At 48.3% G+C, this 18893-nt stretch overlaps 1 protein-coding gene across 1 annotated transcript in view; it reads right to left on the reverse strand.

The window, feature by feature from the left end:
* ZSWIM7 (zinc finger, SWIM-type containing 7) overlaps positions 1-9313 on the reverse strand; it is a 28836-nt gene extending 19523 nt beyond the window's left edge. Inside the window, exon 1 of the mRNA XM_015422072.1 lies at positions 9235-9313. Within this exon, the coding sequence (XP_015277558.1) occupies positions 9235-9310 (76 nt within the window). The 5' untranslated portion in view covers positions 9311-9313. The remainder of the gene's footprint in view (positions 1-9234) is intronic.
* Between the last annotated feature and the right edge of the window lie 9580 nt (positions 9314-18893).

Raw genomic sequence — 18893 nt, forward strand, 5'->3', positions numbered from 1 at the left:
CCCCCCCCCACACAAAATTTTTACCAAAAATAAAACGCGGGGGGGGGGGGGGACTTGGAGGGCATGTAAAGGAGCATCTGGGGGAGGTCCCCTGTAACTTTGATGTCTCTAACTTGCAGAGGATCCCCTCTGTACACTCCTGAACCTGCGCCTGTCATTTCCCAAAAAAGCACTTTCCTGGGGGCACCTTCGGGGGGGGGGGCATAACTTGGACCCCGTAAATCCAATCATCACCACACTTGGAGAGCAGGTAGAGGAGAGTCAGCGGGAGATCCCCGGAGAGTTTGGTGTCCCTGGCTTGCACAGTATCTATTCTATACACTCCTGAACCTCCTGAACCTGTGCCTGTCAAATTGACCGCCTGCCGTTTCCCCAGAAACCACTTTCCTGGGGGGCATCTTCTTTGGGGGGCTGTAACTTGGACTGCATAAATCCAATCCTCACCAAACTTGGAAGGCAGGTAGAGGAGAGTCAGTCAGAGATCCCCTGTGTTTGGTGTCTCTAGCACGTCGAGAGGCTGTTCTACCGCATCATGAACCTTGCAAACCAAACCAATTCATTTGGCAGTTAAAAGTTTGCGACGGTTCGTGGTTCATGAACGGGGCACGCCATGAACCACAAACCAAACTGCATTCTCCCGGTTTGTGCCCATCCCTAGACTGCAGCCATGACAGTCTGTTGTAGCACACTAAAACAGGAGTCCAGTGGCACCTTAAAGACAAACAGGATTTTAGTGTGAGCTTTTGTGAGTTGCCACTCACTTCTTCAGGCTTGTGAAGAGAAGCTCATAATCTTCCCTCCCTGTATCTGAGGAAGTGAGCTGTGACTCAGGAAAGCTGATATGGAAATAATGTTGTTTGTCTTGAAAGCTAGGCAGTAAGGGGAATAAACCCTCAGATGACTATAATTGTATAGGGCGGTTGCTTTTCTTTGGATTCAGCACGCAAAGTCAAGAAACAGACCTGGACACTCATCTAGTTTGAGGCATGCTTACATTACATGTTTAAATTGGTTTCTAGTCATTCCCACCGCCCAAAGAACCATGGGAAGTGTAGTTTTCTGAGGAGGAGCCAACAGCATCAAAGTGAGAAGCCTTAGCACTTTCACCAAACCATAATTCCCAGCAGTCTTTGGGAAAGTCACCCTAGTGAGTCTTTGCCAGGAGACAATTCTGGGGCTTTGGAGAACACACCTCTCTCACTGGTGCTCAAAAGTGGCCTGCGACACACATGCACAGAACTGGAGGAGAGAAGGGTGTAAAGTTGATAACTGCCTGCTACCATATCCTCCTGTTTTTTTCCATAATATGAAGTTCAAGATAAGGTATTGTCTTGAGTAAACCAGCTGCTTTCAAACTGACCCCACCTCCAATGTACGGGGTCCCAGGATCTGTCCAGGCACCCCCTGGTCTTGCTGCACACCAGGATTTTAAAAAACCCATTGCTACATCATGCAAAGCCACCTTGGATCCCAGAGAGCCAGTGCGGAAGACCGGTGAGTGTCTGAACTTGAGGTCTGGAAGCCCATGGGGTGACCTTGGGCCCATCACACTCTCGCAGCCTGACCTACCTCGCAGGGATATTGTGAGGATAAAACAGAGGAGAGGAGAACTACAGCATGCCACTGCGAAGTTCCCAGGAGGAAGGGTGGGAACATAAGAACATAAGAGATGCCAATGTTGGATCAGGCCAAAGGCCCATCCAGTCCAACACTCTGTATCCCACAGTGGCCAGAAATACCAGTGCCATCAGGAGGTCCACCAGTGGGGCCAGGACATTAGAAGCCCTCCCACTGTTGACCCCCCCCAAGCACCAAGATGACAGAGCATCACTTGCCCCAGAGTCCCTATCTATACCTTGTGGCTAATAGCCACTGATGGACCTCTGCTCCATATGCTTATCTAATTCCCTTTTGAAGCCGTCCATGCTTGTAGCTGCCACCACTTCCTGTGGCAGTGAATTCCAAGTGTTAATCACTCTTTGGGTGAAGAAGTACTTCCTTTTATCCGTTCTAACCCGACCGCTCAGCAATTTCATGGAGTGCCCACGGGTTCTTGTATTGTGAGAAAGGGAGAAAAGTACCTCTTTCTCTACCTGCTCTTTCCCATGCATAATCTTATAAACCTCAATCATGTCACCCCTCAGTCGTCGTTTCTCCAAGCTAAAGAGCCCTAAGCGCCTTAACCGTTCCTCATAGGGAAAGTGTTCCAACCCTTTTATCATTCGAGTTGCTCTTTTCTGCACTTTTTCCAAAGCTATAATATCCTTTTTAAGGTGTGGTGACCAGAATTGCACACAGTATTCCAGATGAGGTCGCACCATTGATTTATATAGCGGCATTATGATATTGGCTGATCTGTTTACAATACCCTTCCTAATAATCCCCAGCATAGCATTGGCCTTCTTTATTGCAGTCACACACTGTCTCGACATTTTCAGTGAGTTATCTACTACAACTCCAAGATCTCTCTCTTGATCTGTCTCTGCCAGTTCAGACCCCATCAACGTGTATTTATAGTTAGGATTTTTGGCTCCAATGTGCATCACCTTGCACTTGGCCACATTGAACCCCATTTGCCATGTTGACGCCCACTCGCCCAACTTTGACAGATCCCTTTGGAGTGCCTCACAATCCTCACTGGTTTTCACCACCCTGAACAACTTCGTATCATCCGCAAATTTAGCCACTTCACTGCTTACTCCCAACTCCAAATCATTAATGAACAAGTTAAAAAGCAGTGGACCAAGTACTGATCCCTGTGGTACCCCACTGCTTACACCCCTCCACTGGGAGAACTGCCCATTTATACTCACTCTCTGTTTTCTATTAATTAGCCAGTTTTTGATCCATAAAAGGACTTGTCCTTTTATCCCATGATTTTTGAGCTTGCTTAGGAGCCTTTGATGAGGAACTTTATCAAAAGCTTTCTGGAAGTCAAGGTAAACAATATCTATTGGATCCCCCTTGTCCACATGTTTGTTCACCCCCTCAAAGAACATTAACAGGTTAGTGAGACAAGATCTTCCCTTACAGAACCCATGTTGAGTCTGCCTCAATAGGTTTTGTTCATCTATGTGCCTACTAATTCTTTCCTTAATAATGGTTTCCACCAATTTACCCGGTATCGACGTCAGACTGACTGGCCTGTAATTTCCCGGATCTCCTCTGGAACCCTTTTTAAAGATGGGAGTGACATTAGCTACCTTCCAGTCCTCAGGAATGGAGGCTGATTTTAAGGAGAGATTACATATTTTTGTCAGGAGATCCACAAGTTCACAATTGAGTTCTTTCAGAACTCTTGGATGTATGCCATCTGGGCCTGGTGATTTATCAGTTTTTAAGTTGTTTATCAGTTTTAGGACCTCCTCTCTCGTCACCTCAATCTGACTCAGGTCTTTCAACACCCCTCCCGAACTCAGCGGCTCTGGAGTGGGCAAGCACCTCTCATCTTCCACAGTGAAGACGGAGGCAAAAAATGCATTTAGCTTCTCAGCCATTTCCCTATCATCCTTCAGTACTCCTTTTACCCCTTGGTCATCCAAGGGCCCCACTGCCTCCCTGGCTGGTTTCCTGTTTCTAATGTATTTGAAGAAAGTTTTATTGTTGGTCTTTACATTTTTTGCTATATGCTCCTCATATTCCCTTTTTGCATGCCTGACCACAGACTTGCATTTTATTTGCCATAGCCTGTGTTCTGTTTTATCAGCCTCACTGTGACTAGCTTTCCACCGCTTAAAGGAATCCTTTTTACCTTTTACAGCTTCCATTACTTTGTTTGTTAACCATGTAGGCTTTTTCTTATACCTGTTTGTGCCTTTCCTAACCTGCGGAATATATTTTATTTGAGCTTCTAGAATTGTAGTTTTAAACAGTTTCCAAGCTTCCCCAATGGTTTTGACCCTTTCTACTTTTCCCTTCAGTTTCCTCCCCACATGTCCCCTCATATCAGAAAAATTACCCCTTTTAAAGTTAAAAGTGGTTGTGTGAGTCTTTTTGGCCAATTCCCTATTTGTACAAATGTTGAACTCAACAACATTATGATCACTGTTCCCAAGCGGTGCAATCACTTTTACATCTCTCACCAGGTCTTGAGTGTTACTTAGGACCAAATCAAGGATCGCCTCTCCCCTGGTAGGTTCCATGACCATCTGCTCCATAGCACAGTCATTTAGAGTGTCTAGAAACTCAATCTCTTTCTCTCGACTAGAACACATATTGACCCAATCAATGTGTGGGTAGTTAAAATCACCTATTACGACACAGTGTTTTTGTCTAGCTGCTATCTTTAATTCATTCATCATTTTATAATCCTCCTCTATCTTTTGATCCGGTGGGCGATAACAAACTCCCAGTGTTAAGTTTCCTTTTGGCCCCCCTATTTCAACCCACAGAACTTCAAGAAGCGAATCCAATTCTCTTAGCCTCTCGATCTTTCTGGACTTTATACCCTCTCTGACATACAGAGCCACCCCACCTCCAACCCTTCCCCCCCTATCCTTCCGATATAATATATAACCGGGAATCACCGTATCCCACTGATTTTCCTCATCCCACCAAGTTTCTGAAATACCCACAATGTCTATTTTTCCCTCTGACACCAAGCACTCCAACTCCCCGATTTTACCTCGGACACTTCGAGCATTTGTATAGAAACAGCTGTAATTTCCCATACTGGTTAAGCCTGCCACCTTCCTCTTGCAATCTCGAGACCTTGTCAGGCAGTCCATGTCACTAGCCATGGTCTCAGTGGACAATTTCAATCCACCTCCCTGTAGAAAAGCAACAGGTACCCCCTCATCTCTCTGAGATGAGCCAACCCGAACCAGAGACTTTTCATCTCCTGTCGGCTTTCCCCCAATATTCAGTTTAAAAACTGCTCTGCCACCTTTTTGATTTTAAGCGCCAGCAGCCTGGTTCCTTCTCGGGACAAGTGGAGACCGTCTCGCCTGTACAGCTCCCTCTTGTTCCAAAAAGAATCCCAGTGCCTAACAAACCTGAACCCTTCCCCTCTACACCATCGTCTCATCCACGCATTGAGACTCCTGATCTGTGCCTGTCTCTCCGGCCCTGCGCGTGGAACAGGTAGCACTTCTGAGAAGGCTACCTTGGAGGTCCTGGCCTTGAGTTTCCTGCCCAGCAGCCTAAATTTCTCCTCCAGGACCTCACGACTGCATTTCCCCACATCGTTGGTGCCGACATGCACCACGACCACTGGCTCCTCCCCAGCACTATCTACCAGCCTATCTAAAACACGCGTAATGTCCGCTACCTTTGCACCAGGCAGGCAAGTCACCATACGGTCAGTACGCGGGTTCGCCACCCAGCTGTCTACCTGCCTAAGGATCGAATCACCCACTACCAAGAGCCCCCCTCCCACCCTGCCCAGGGATGGTTCCTTGGTGCAAAAGGATAACCGCTCACCAGCTGGGGAAGAGGTCCCTTCTGAGGGCACATTCCCCTTATCCTCAGCACGGTGCCCTGTTTCCCCTAGACCCTCATGCTCCCTGACAGCAGCGGGGCTGCCAGATCCAGAGTGGGACGTAGCTAACAAGTCCCCGAGAGTCTTTTCTGTGCGCCTAGCTGACTGTCTCTGCTTCTCCAGGTCAGCCACCTTGGCCTCAAGGGAGCACACACGTTCCCTGAGAACCAGGAGCTCCTTGCACCGAGCACACACCCAAGACTTCTGCCCAGTGGGCAGATAGTCATACATGTGACACTCTGTGCAAAACACTGGATAGCCCCCAACCCCCTGCTGGCATTCTGGCTTCATAATTCTTTTAAAATAAGTAAATGTAATCCCCCTTTTAAATCCCTTTGTATTTATGTGTTTTTTTCTTGTCAAAGTCAAATTACTTTATGGGGAAAACAAGGAGCCTAGGGTTTTCACTTTCTGCCTCTTCTTGGGCGTCTCACAGAGCCCCTAGTCCAAGAGTCCCTGGGCTAAGAGCCACGGGCAAAGAGCCCTTTAGCTCGCCCTTCGGCTCGTGCCAGAGGCTCGTGCCTCTGGCAAGGTGCTTCCTTAAATAGAGGCCTCCCCCAGCAGAGTGCTGGCAGCAGCTATTCAAATGCACCCAGGCACTCAATCACATGCAAAACAATGCCCCTTCCTTTTCCTCTCAATTGCAGTCAATCACAGTCAAACAATGCCCTTTCCTCTCTCAAGCAGCCAGGAATCTGCAAAAACTCCAAGCGCTTCCACACACTCCCAGACCAGTTCTCCCACCAAAATCCTCAGCTGGATCCTCTCCGCTGAAAGCAAATAAAAAACCACTCACCCCTCTGTCTCCTGCTCCTGCTCCTGCTCAGAGCTCAGCTGGGTCTCCAGGTCTGATACTAGGATTCAAAGCCGCATCGAAGGAGGCTTTGTACCTCGTAAGAACATCAGAAGAGCCTCGGCCACCTTCCAGCCTGCGTCCCATCCCAAAGGTGGCAGACAGTGGGGCAAGGAAAACAAACTCCTCTCCGACATTGGTGTTGTGCAACGCCAGGTCCATAAACAATAAGACCTCAGTCCTGCGGGACCTCCTGCTGGAGCAGGATGTGGACCGAGACCTGGATACGAGACAGGGAGACTGTTGCTCTTTCCCAGTTGGCTCCTCCTGGGTTCTCGGTCCTTCACCAATCTCGGACTTTGGGGCGGGGGGGGGGGAGGAGGGGCTTTGTTCATTCGGGAGGCTTACTCCTTCAGGGCGCTCCCAGCGGTGAGGATCGCAGGCATTGAGTGTGTCGGCTTTGTGTGAGAAGCTGGGGAGAGTTTGGCTGTCTGGCTAGTGTACCGACCGCCCAACGCACGGGCAGACAGCCTGCCATCTCTGGTGGAGGCTGTATCAGGCTGGGCACTGGAACACCCTAGGCTGTTAGTCCTGGGTGACGATGCGGCCTCCTCCCAGGCGGTGGACCTAGCATCGTCCATGGCGGCGCTGGGACTCTCCCAATATGTAACGGCCCCCACGCATCAGGCCGGTCACACGCTTGATTTGATCTTCGCGACAGGGGTTACAGTGGACCGGATTACTGCTACGGCAGTCCCATGGTCGGACCACCATGCCCTGAAGGCCCGAGTGAACTTGTCACCCCAACCCTGTTTGGGCGGTGAGCGGATTCTGGCTCGCCCTCGGAACCTAATGGACCCTTTGTGGCTTCAGATGGCTCTCCGGGATCCATTGCCCCCTGGTGGCTCGTTAGATGAGCTAGTCGAGGACTGGCATAGCCGACTCTCGGCGGCCATTGACGAGATCGCTCCCAGACGCCCTCTGCGCCCTCGCACAAGGCTGGCTCCTTGGTATACCCAGGAGCTGAGGCTGATGAAACGAAGGCTCAGACAGCTAGAGAGACAGTGGCGGCGAGTTCGTGATGAAGCGTCAAGAGCATCCTATCAAACGTTTATGAAATCGTATGAGATGGCAACCAAGGCTGCGAAGGAGGACTTCTATGCAGCCGAAATTGCGTCTGCAAGCTCGCACCCAGCACAATTGTATAGAATGATTCGGTCTCTAACCACCCTGCCTCAGAGCAGTCAAAATGTCAGGGAATTGGATACAGGCTGTGAGGCTTTCGCAAGCTATTTTGCAGATAAAGTCTTGCTGCTCCGCCGCGACCTCCCAGCCACACTTGAGACAGTATGCAAACTCGAGGCCCCATGCGCGTCTTCTGGTTCCATTCTGGATTGTTTCAGCCCTCTCAGCCTAGAGGAAGTTGACAGATTGATCTCAACTGTACGACCAACCACATGCAGCCTTGATCCGTGCCCCTCCTGGCTAATTAAAGCTGGCCGCGAGGGGTAACGAGGCACCCTTAGGGACATTATCAACAGGCCCCTCTTGGAGGGCCTTTTCCCAGGGGCTCTCAAGGAAGCGATGGTCCGTCCTCTCATAAAAAAAGCATCCTTGGACCCGGCCGAATTGGCCAACTATCGGCCGGTCTCCAATCTTCCCTATTTGGGCAAATTAATAGAGAGGGCGGTGGCGATACAGTTGCAGAGCTTTCTGGATGACACTTCCACGCTGGATCCCTTCCAGTCTGGCTTCCGCCCTGGTCATGGGACGGAGACAGCACTGGTCGCCCTCACGGATGACCTCCGGAGGCATTTGGATCGGGGCGGGACGGCGGGGCTCCTGTTGTTGGATCTGTCGGCGGCGTTCGACATGGTCAACCATCAGCTCCTCACCCACCACCTCGCTGACGTGGGGATTTGGGGGCTAGCCTTGCAATGGCTTGTCTCCTTTCTCCAAAGTTGGAGACAAAGGGTGGCGCTTGGGGAAGAGATGTCCCGAAGGCACCCACTAGTTTGCGGAGTGCCCCAAGGGGCAGTGCTCTCCCCAGTGTTATTTAACATCTATATGCGCCCCCTTGCCCAGATGTATGTGCTTGGGTGTCACCAATATGTGGATGACACCCAGCTCTATCTGTTGTTGGGCGGTCGGTCTGGCTCTACCCTGGAAGATCTGGACCGGGCGTTGCAGGACGTGGCGGGATGGCTTAGGCTGAGTCATCTGAAACTGAATCCGACGGAGGTCCTTTGCCTGAATCGGAGCGGCTCGGGGTTAGGGGCCCCTATTCCGGCCTTCGGTGGGGTGCCAGCACCGAGGGTCAGGAGTTTGGGTGTGCTCCTGGATGCTTCACTGACAATGGAGGCCCAGTAGCGGCCACTGCTAAGGCAGCCTTTTATCACCTTCGGCTGAATAGGCAGTTGGTTCCCTTCCTCGAGCACAATGATCTGGCTTCAGTGATCCACGCTATGGTCACCTCGAGGATAGACTACTGTAATGCTCTCTACATGGGGCTGCCCTTGGGGCAACTTCGGAAGCTGCAGCTGGTGCAAAATGCGGCAGACAGGTTGTTGATGGGTCTCCCCAAGTGGGAGCACATCTAGCCTGTGCTGAAGGCATTGCACTGGCTTCCAATAACTTCCGGATTCGCTTCAAGGTGCTGGTTTTGACCTTTAAAGCCCTAAATGGTCAGGGGCCTGCCTACCTGAGGGACCGCCTCTCCCTGTACATTCCCCCAAGAGCACTGCGGTCTGGATCACAACACCGCCTGGCCCCCCCGGGCCTAGGGAGGCCAGGTTGATGGTAACCCGGACCAGGGTGTTCTCCCTGGTGGCGCCAATGCTGTGGAATGAGCTCCCTAATAAAATTAGAGCGCTACGGGTCCGACCAGTGGTCCATCTAGACCAGCATCCTAATGCCTCAGAATGTGGAGGTTCCCCTCAGTCACCAACATCTCCTCACATACCATGTGAAGTCTCTTGAAAAGCTTTTTTTATCTCTCTCAACAATTCTTCGGCCACGGCTGGCAGGGTGGCGTCCATCCTAAGACTGCACCACGGATCCCTTTTTCTGTAGGAAAAACAAACACATGCAGAATTGTTATTAAAGGATAACGACGAGGCTCTTGTTCCCCAGAAAAGGGCAAGACAAGGGCTCCATTTATTTAACCTTGGTAAATCTAAGGTTTCATTTGTTTTTAATTGAGAGGAAATGAGTTCTCAGATATCTTCATACTGCTGAGTGGGCTCTGGGTATTTCAGACCCAACACACTCATTGGCGAAGCCTTCCCTTCACTATACCAAAGGCCAGAAAGAAAAAAACAGAGAGAGAGAGAGAGAGAGAGAGAGAGAGAGAACAGACATGCCTCCCCAGTCCTACCTACACACAAGCTAGTCCACAGCCTATCTGATTAAAGTGCATAATGCCCCCCAATAAGGCACCTGCAGAGAAGAAAGTGTGCCATCACGAAGCAATCTGTTGTTGTTGTTCAGTCGCACAGTCGAGTCCGACTCTTCGTGACCCCATGAACCAGATCCCGCTAGGCCCTCCTGTCTTCCGCCGTCCTCTGAAGTTTGCTCAACTTCATGTTCGTTGCATCTATGACACTGTCTAACCATCTCATCCTTTGCCGTCCCCGTCTTCTTTGACCTTCAATCTTTCCCAGCATCAGGGTCTTCTCCAGTGAGAGCTCCCTTCTCATTTGGTGGCCCAAAGTATTTGAGCTTCAGTTTAATTATCTGGCCTTCCAGATAATCTGACCCAGCAATAAACAACAACACACCTCAGCAATCGGATTAGATTAAAAGAAAATTAAGCTGAGCAGGGATCCAAAGAGCTGGCACACCCAAAGGATGGCCAGCTACATACCTTGGCACTCATAAGCCATAGAACACACTACTCTGGACTCAATCAGCTGCAGAATCAGCTTGTTTTGTGGTGGGGCACTGATGTTGCAAAACACCCAGTCACATCACAACAGTCCCTGTGTAGTCTAAGTTGGGAAGCAGGTACAGCATTCGGATTGCTCCCGTAACTGAAACTGGCTAGCCTCTGGAGGGTGGGGAAGCCCCCTTGCCAATTTCAGCCCCAGTGGTCAGACCAGCCAAAGCTTCTTGACAAAATCTCTGAAGGCAATCTGGGGTGTTTTAGTTCTGCTCGCAAACTCGGGGTCATTTTCATCAACAGAAGTTGCTACAAAATTTTACCACCCTGCAAATCCAGTTTGAAACCCCCCATTTCAATTTTGCGTCTCCTTCTGTGCAAATCACACTTGTCTTTATTTCTGCATTGTTTTCTGTTCCCTGACACTGAATGATCCCCTTACATTTATGCAACTTTAAATTCTGATCCGTTGTGTGTCTCACACGCAAACGGCTTAACAATGGCATCAAAGCAACACAGAGACATGACATGAAGCTGCCTTGTACTGAATCAGATGGTTGGTCCATTGAGGTGAGTACTGTCTACTCAGACCAGCAGCAGCTCTCCAAGGCCTCAGGCAGGATCTTACATCACCTAGTGCCCAATCCTTTAACTGGAGATGCCTGGGACTGAACTGGGGACCTTCTGCGTGCCAAGCAGACGCTCTGCCACAGAGCCATGGCCCCTGCCCGACAAACTGAGAGCCAGTCTGGGGTAGTGGTTAGTGTCTCGGACTAGGTTCAGATCCCTGCTGCATCCTGGAAGCTCACCAGGTGATCCGGGGCCAGTCACTCACACACAGCCTAACCTACCCCACCAGTGGTGGTGTTAAGAATAAAACAGGGGGGAAAGCGAGAGAGAATTGGATACCATTTTATGACTGGGTGGAAAGAAACTTTGAAGACCACGAACAATGAACATAACTGTTATAAACTCTAACTTGAACTGTACGGAACTTGACTTTTTTTCAGGACTCATTATAGAAGATTTTAGCGATCCAAGTTAAGCGTCACTAGCTTTAGTAAATATATAAACAAAAGAGATCTGGAAACAAAGAATTAAGACAGAAAATTTGTAACAGCTATTATATAAATTGGATGGAACTTCCCTTTATGTCTTATCCCATCCCATGTACCCTTCCTACCCTATTATGTATTAAAGTAAAGGTAAAAGGTTCCCTTGCTCGAAAGCCAGTCGAATCCGACTCTAGGGTTGCGGTGCTCATCTCCGTTTCAAAGCCGAAGAGCCAGCGCTGTCTGAAGATGCTTCCGTGGTCATGTGGCCGGCATGACTAAACACCAAGGTGCACGGAACGCTGTTACCTTCCCACTGAAGTGCTACCTATTTATCTACTTGCAATTTTCTTGCTTTCGAACTGCTAGGTTGGCAGGAGCTGGAACTAGAGACGGGAGCTCACTCCATCTTGCGGCACCCGGGTCTCGAACTGCTGAACTACTGACCTTCCACAGCCTGCAGTTCAGCGTCTTAACCACTTGAGCTAAATAAAACTTAGAACCAAATAAAAATTTATGAAAAAAATAATAAAATGGGAAAAGGGAGGATTGTCACTTTGGAACCACACTGGGGAGAAAGTGGGGAATACATGAAGTAAAGGAACCGACGCCAGCAATGAAAAGGGGCAAAACGATATGCAAATGTGAAAAAGCACGTATTTCTACACGTATAACCTACTCTGCACCTCTGGAAACAATAATAAATATAGGTAAATTGGAATCATTTATTTTATTGTTTTACTGAGCTGGATTCTGTGTCTTTGCAAGAGGTTTGGTGAGCAGAACATAGGAAAATGAAGCTTTTCTCCATGCTGTTAAATATTTCACCTATTGGACTTCTACACGGAAGTCTGAATGGCAAAGACCGTTAATAAAAATATGATAAACCTAAATGTGAGTAAGTGTCGGGCTTTTCTGTAAGAGAAGGCAAGGTTTCGAGGTTCACGGAATCCCTCATCTGTTGAACAAAACCCAGAAACTTGTATTCTCCGCCCTCATACCACCACCCGGGTTTGGCTCCACTGAAGTCAGATTCATCTTGTTTGTTTCGTTTGTGTAATCTGTTTCCCTGCTTCAGACCAAGTGAGCAATCTGTTGCCTACCAGACGACATTATGAAAGAGAGCCGTCAGCGGCAAAGCAATGAGGGCTGGAAAAGATATCAGATGGGAAGGCAGGAGAGAAATTAATATATTGGGAGGTTGAAGGAGAGATAAAGTTAATGCAGTTTTGCCTGGCTGCTCCTCAGAACAAGCAAAGAACGATCAGTGCCCCCCCCCCCCCCCCCCCGTCACCCCATCCCTTGTTTTTTCTTTGCACTGCATGCTTGGCAAAACAGAGAGCAGCAATTCTGGCCCCAGTAAAAGATCCTGGGATTCTGACCTCTGGGGATATTAATATTTAAGGCGAACACTGAGGTCCGCTTCATGGCTTTGTTTTGTCCTCCTCGTCGGCCACAGACAGAGAAACCCTGGAGTGGAGACAGAGGTATATCCCTGAAAACAATCCAACATATTCAAAGCCTTGGAACGGGCGGCCTAGAATGCTGCAATAGGGGAGGCAGGAGTGACAGCCAGGAAGCCCCGGCGTTAAAGGGCAGCAACAACTCTTGGTCCCTAGCCTCTGGGAGCAGCTTCCCTCACACCATCAATTTATCGTTGAGGAAGGCGACAAATTATACTTTTATATTGTATTATTTATTTAATTCATTTGCACCTTGCCTTTTCCCCCAGTGGGGACCCAAAGCGGCTTACACTGTTCTCTTCCCGAAAACCCCGTGAGGTAGGTTAGGCGGAGAGAGTGTGACTGGCCCAAGGCCAACCAACAGGCTTCCACGGCACGATTGGGGATTCAAACCCAGGTCTCCCAGACACTAGTCCGACACTCTTAACCACTATGCAACTCTGGATTTGTTCCTGGTAGTTTTACTTGGGGGAGGAGATTAATTTTAATATACTTGATTGCAGGGGTCATTTTGTAGAAAAAGAGGTTCAGGAGCTCATTAGCATATTTGCATATGCCACAGCCCTGACATCACTGGAAGTGTGTCAGAAGGCAACACCCACCCCTCAGGCTCCACTGGACTGTTTTGGATGGCTAGCTATTGGGCGGGGGGGGGACGTGCAGATCTGCCCTCGCAGAGGAGGGAGAGCTTGTACCTGAATAAAACTGGGTCTTAAAGGTGCCACTGGACTGTTTTGGACCAGGGGGCTGGGCGGGCTCTACAACTTACCTGGCTGCTTCTTGCTCTGACTGAGGGCTGCTGGGAGCAGGGGGTGGGGCTTGTTGCATGTGCCCGCCCCCTGGGCTCTTTACTGCCGGAGCTCCGCTCCTGTGCGCTCCTGCAGGAAATGACCCCTGCTTGATTGTATTTTGGCAGCAAGTGGAATGCTGTCTTGGACGCTGTGCCCAAAAAGGCAGGGTTGCCAGCTCTGGATTGGGAAATACCTGGAGATTTTGGGGGAGAGCAGCGTTTGTGGAGGGGAGGGCAGGGTAGAATGCCGCAGAGTCCACCCTCCAGAGCAGCCATTTTCTCCAGGGGAACTGATCTTGATCATCTGGAGAACAACTGTAATAGTGGGAGATTTCCGGGCTCCATCTGGAGGCTGGCAACCCTACAAAAACGTGGGATTCACATTATACCATAAAACTGAAGTAAACTGATTTTTTAAAAAGCTTCTGTAGTCACAGAAGGCAACGGTGACCTAGTCTCTACCAGTGCTCCCTCTCAGCTGCGGAGTCTTGTGAGCAAAAATTCTACTCTGTGAGCTACCGGCATTAAAGTTGTGAGCGAGCCATTTGGCTACTGCATAAAATTAGTTTGTCCTGGAGCCATCCTTCCTGAGCTAAGACAAAAGTGTGTGAGCCGGAGGCTAAAAAACTGTGAGCTAGCTCACACTAACTCAGCTTAGAGGGAACACTGGTCTGCTCTGCACCACCCCTATCACCTCCCAAAACAAAACTGTATTTGGATTTATGCCCCTGAACTCTGGTATTTAAAGTCTGTCATCTGCAAAAGCAAAACAAAACATTTTCTGCTTTAATTCCCCCCCTCTGTTAAAACAATAGAGTTCCTAGTCCTTATGAACACAGATTCAGCGACAGCAGCACTTGAAAGCCAAGCCATTGCAAATGCAAGATACTGAAAGGTGTGAAACGATAGAAAAGGGCAAAAGTCCAGTAGCACCTTAAAGACTAATAAAATTTGTGGCAGGGTGTGGGCTTTTGTCACTGCTCACTTCTTCAGACTCGTGAAACGCTCACGCCCTGCCACCAATTTTGTTAGCCTTGAAGGTGCTGCTGGACTCTTCCTCTTTGCTGCTACTACGGACAGACTAACAGGCTACCCATCTTGATCTATCTCCATGTGAAAATAATGTATGAAGTTCTTCCAATGTTTCACAGGTAGAAACAGGGGCTTCCTTGTAATGCTTCTACTCTGGAGCCAGGAATTACAGTCTGGGTCTCCTCCTTTCCTATAACATGGCAGTATGTAACTTGGAATGCACTGCTGCAGCCAGCGGTATGAAAAAAGTGACAAGCATAAGAAGGATTACAACGTAATTACAGAACCAGCAACACCAGGGAATAAGACGCTAAATACTTAAAGAACTAATTAAATAAACATAATTGAAAACTTAACATTTGTGATTATTTATCTCTTTTTTAACTGTACCATATGTAGAATGCCGATTAAAGTACAATTACAATTTTACAGCTGTATAGTATAAAATCTAAACAACCAATTTCATGAGCTAGGTAATTTCCAAACTAATGAAGACATCAACATCAGGAAAATAATCAGTTGTAACAGGGTGAATTCAATTATAGAACTTCAACAACACCCGAAGAGTCATCTAGTCATCTGGTGTTGTTGAAGTTCTATTGTACACTTAAGAAGAAGAGAAGAAGAAGAGATTGGATTTATACCCCGCCCTTCACTACCCAAAGGTGTCTCAGAGCGGCTTACAAACTCCTTTTCCTTCCCCTCCCCGCAACAGACACCCTGGGAGGTAGGTGGGGCTGAGAGAGCTCTGACAGAAACTGCTCTTTTTTCAAGAACAGCTCTTATCAGAACTATGGCTTGCCCAAGGTCCTCCAGCAGGTGCAAGTGGAGGAGCAGGGAATCAAACCCGCTTCTCCCAGATTAGAGTCCGTGCACTTAAAAAAGGACAGATAAATAATCACAAATGTTAAGTATTCGATTATGTTTATTTAAATATTTAGCATCTTTATTACAGTGGTACGAAAATGGCAGGCCAGGCGTGGCAGATGCCTTCGTATGTGTGACTGTAATAAAGAAGGCAAATGCTATGCTGGGGATTATTAGGAAGGGTATTGAAAACAGATCAGCCAATATCACAATGCCCCTATATAAATCAATGGTGCGACCTCATTTGGAATACTGTGTGCAATTCTGGTCACCACACCTTAAAAAGGATATTATAGCTTTGGAAAAAGTGCAGAAAAGGGCAATTCGAATGATAAAAGGGTTGGAACACTTTCCCTATGAGGAAAGGTTAAGGCGCTTAGGGCTCCTTAGCTTGGAGAAACGACGACTGAGGGGTGACATGATTGAGGTTTATAAGAATATGCATGGGAAAGAGCAGGTAGAGAAAGAGGTACTTTTCGCCCTTTCTCACAATACAAGAACCCGTGAGCACTCCATGAAATTGCTGAGCGGTTGGGTTAGAACGGATAAAAGGAAGTACTTCTTCACCCAAAGAGTGATTAACACTTGGAATTCACTGCCACAGGAAGTGGTGGCGGCTACAAGCATGGACGGCTTCAAAAGGGAATTAGATAAGCATATGGAGCAGAGGTCCATCAGTGGCTATGAGCCACAAGGTATAGATCAGTGGCTATTGGCCACAAGGTATAGATAGGGGCTCTGGGGCAAGTGATGCTCTGTCATCTTGGTGCTGGGGGGGGGTCAACAGTGGGAGGGCTTCTAATGTCCTGGCCCCACTGGTGGACCTCCTGATGGCACTGGTATTTCTGGCCACTGTGTGATACAGAGTGTTGGACTGAATGGGCCTTTGGCCTGATCTGACATTGGCATCTCTTATGTTCTTATGTCCATGCAGAGGACACAGCGAAAACGCACCCAGACGGCCAACCACACTCTCCGAGGATTTATCTTGGGGTGGGTGAGCTGACTCTTGAAAAGTGGCAGTATTAGATGGTCATCGTAACAAAGTCTTAACAAGGTATCTGACAAAAATAAGTAGGTTTCACTTCTAGACCAGATCAATCCTGAACTTCCCCTAGAAGCTAAAATGACCAAACTGAGGCTGTCGTAGCTTGGTCACATCATCATTATCATCCAGAACTTATTAGACCGCCCTTCCTTGCAAGCAGGGCTCAGGGTGGCTTACAACAGAAACAAATACAATAAATATTTCATTTAAAACCAACATTAAAATGCCTAAAACATATCAACAAATAAAGCAATACACATGCCAAGATGGTGGCAGAAAAAAAAATCAGCTTCCACAAGCATCCTAGGGGGGAGGGGGGAGAGTGCCAGGTTTTATACCGTCCCATCGCTGTCCACAACCAAATGCCTGGCGGAACATCTCTGCCTTGCATGCCCTGTGGAAGGTAATAATTCCTGCAGGGCAGGGGTGTTCTCCGGCAGAGAGTTCCACCAGTTTAGGACAGTCAGATCTATTTCAGGCTGAAGACAAGACTCAGTGGAAAAGACAGAAATGCTTGGAAACGTTGAAGGCAGCAGGAAAAGAGGAAGACCCAACAGGAGATGTATTGACTTTATGAAGGAAACCACAAGGGCCCTCAGTTTGCAAGACCTGAGTAAGGCTGTAAATGATAGGACGTTTTGGAGATCACTCATTCATAGAGTTGCCAGAAGTCGGAAATGAGCCAGTTTGGTGTAGTGGTTAAGTGTGTGGACTCTAATCTGGGAGAACCGGGTTTGATTCCCCACTCCTCCACTTGCACCTGCTGGAGGACCTTGGGCAAGCCATAGTTCTGATAAGAGCTGTTCTTGAAAAAGAGCAGTTTGTGTCAGAGTTCTCTCAGCTCCACCCACCTCACAGGGTGTCTGTTGTGGGAAGGAGAAGGGAAAGGAGTTTGTAAGCCGCTCTGAGACTCCAAGTGAAGGGCGGGGTATAAATCCAATCTCTTCTCTTCTTCTTCTTGATGGAACTTAACACACCCACATCTGTGGAGCAGTGGTTTCCAGTGCCAGTGTGTGATTTAACAATTCACAATTTTAGCCAGATAACCATTTTCCTCCTCCACAAAGCAAGATGCCAAAAAGAACATACTCTTGTCACTTGAAAAAAAACTAGCAACATGGGTTCTCACAGCCTTTTAAAGACTGAGTTATTGTGACGAATTCTACAGAGACAGCTGCATTTGCCTCCTGCATTAAAAACAACAAGGAATCTTGCAGCAACCCAGAGACGAAAAAATTTCTCCGCCAGCTGAAGATTTTTGCGAACTGGAACCGATTCAGTCCAGCCGCACAAGGTGGGGGTCCTCAGTTGGCAGATTATCCGTGCATGTATAACACAGGCAGATAACGGCAGTTTGAAACCGTTTTCTCCATAGTCATGTATAGCTCTGTGCCTGCTAACTACAGTTGCCAGTCTCCAGGTAGGGGCTAGAGATCTGGAATGGAAACTATCTCCAGACTACATAAATGATTGATTATTTAAGACATTTGTTCAATTTCTCCTGGAGAATAATGGCTGCTTTGGAAGGTGGACTGCATAGCATCGTGCCCCTCCTATCCCCAGGCTCCACCCCCCAAATTCCCAGGAATTTCTGAACCCAGGCTTGGCAACCCTACTGCCGACTGCAAATCCATCTCGTGCAACAACTGCCTGTACACGTGGCCTTCTCTGTTGTGGCCCCCACCTGATGGAATGGCCTGACGAGGTCAGGAAGGCCAGGAAGGCTCCCACTCTCCTGGCTTTCCATGAACACGGAATTATCCAGGAGGACCTTTGGATGCAGGTAATAGGGCTGTACTGAAAGAAAATGGTTCAGAAAGACGCCTTGACGAAGGGATCGGCACTGGGGGCTATACTACTGTGTACTGTCTGTTGCTTTAAGCATGTTCCCACTATGTAATTTCAGCACCTTTTAAGTGTCATGTTTAAATACTTACGGTTTGTTTCAACGGTTTCAAATTTCTGCAACCCAAACCCCATTGCACTGCTTACTGAATGCCCAATCCTGTTACCCGTATCTGACTTTTTTGTGTGATGCTATGTGTTTCAGTGAGAAAGGTGGACTACAAATCATGTAAATGAATAAATAAAATAAATCTGATGAGGTGGCCTCTAGTCCACAAGGACTTCTGCTAGAAAAGGTCAGATTTTTTTTGTGGCATCAGGAGCAACAGCCTGCTCCACCAAATGTGTGGTGGGACTCCTCAGTAAATACGAGTTGATTCTATTTTTGCCCCACTTTTCAGTCAAAATTGGTTCCCAAGAGACACAAAGGAATAACTGGGATGGGAAATACCCAGAGATTTTGAGGTTGGAACCTGAGCAAGTTGGGGTTTTGGGGAGGGGAGGTACTTCAATGGGGCAAGATGCCATAGAATCTGCCTTCCAGAGTGGCCATGTTCTGCAGGTGAACTCATCTCGGTTGCCTGGAGATCAGTTGTAATCCCAGATCTCCGGCCACCTGGAGACCAGCAACCCTCGGTATTACA

The sequence above is a fragment of the Gekko japonicus genome, unplaced genomic scaffold, assembly GCF_001447785.1.
Source record: "Gekko japonicus isolate JY-2015 unplaced genomic scaffold, Gekko_japonicus_V1.1 scaffold182, whole genome shotgun sequence".
In the NCBI taxonomy this organism is placed as follows: Eukaryota; Metazoa; Chordata; class Lepidosauria; order Squamata; family Gekkonidae; genus Gekko; species Gekko japonicus.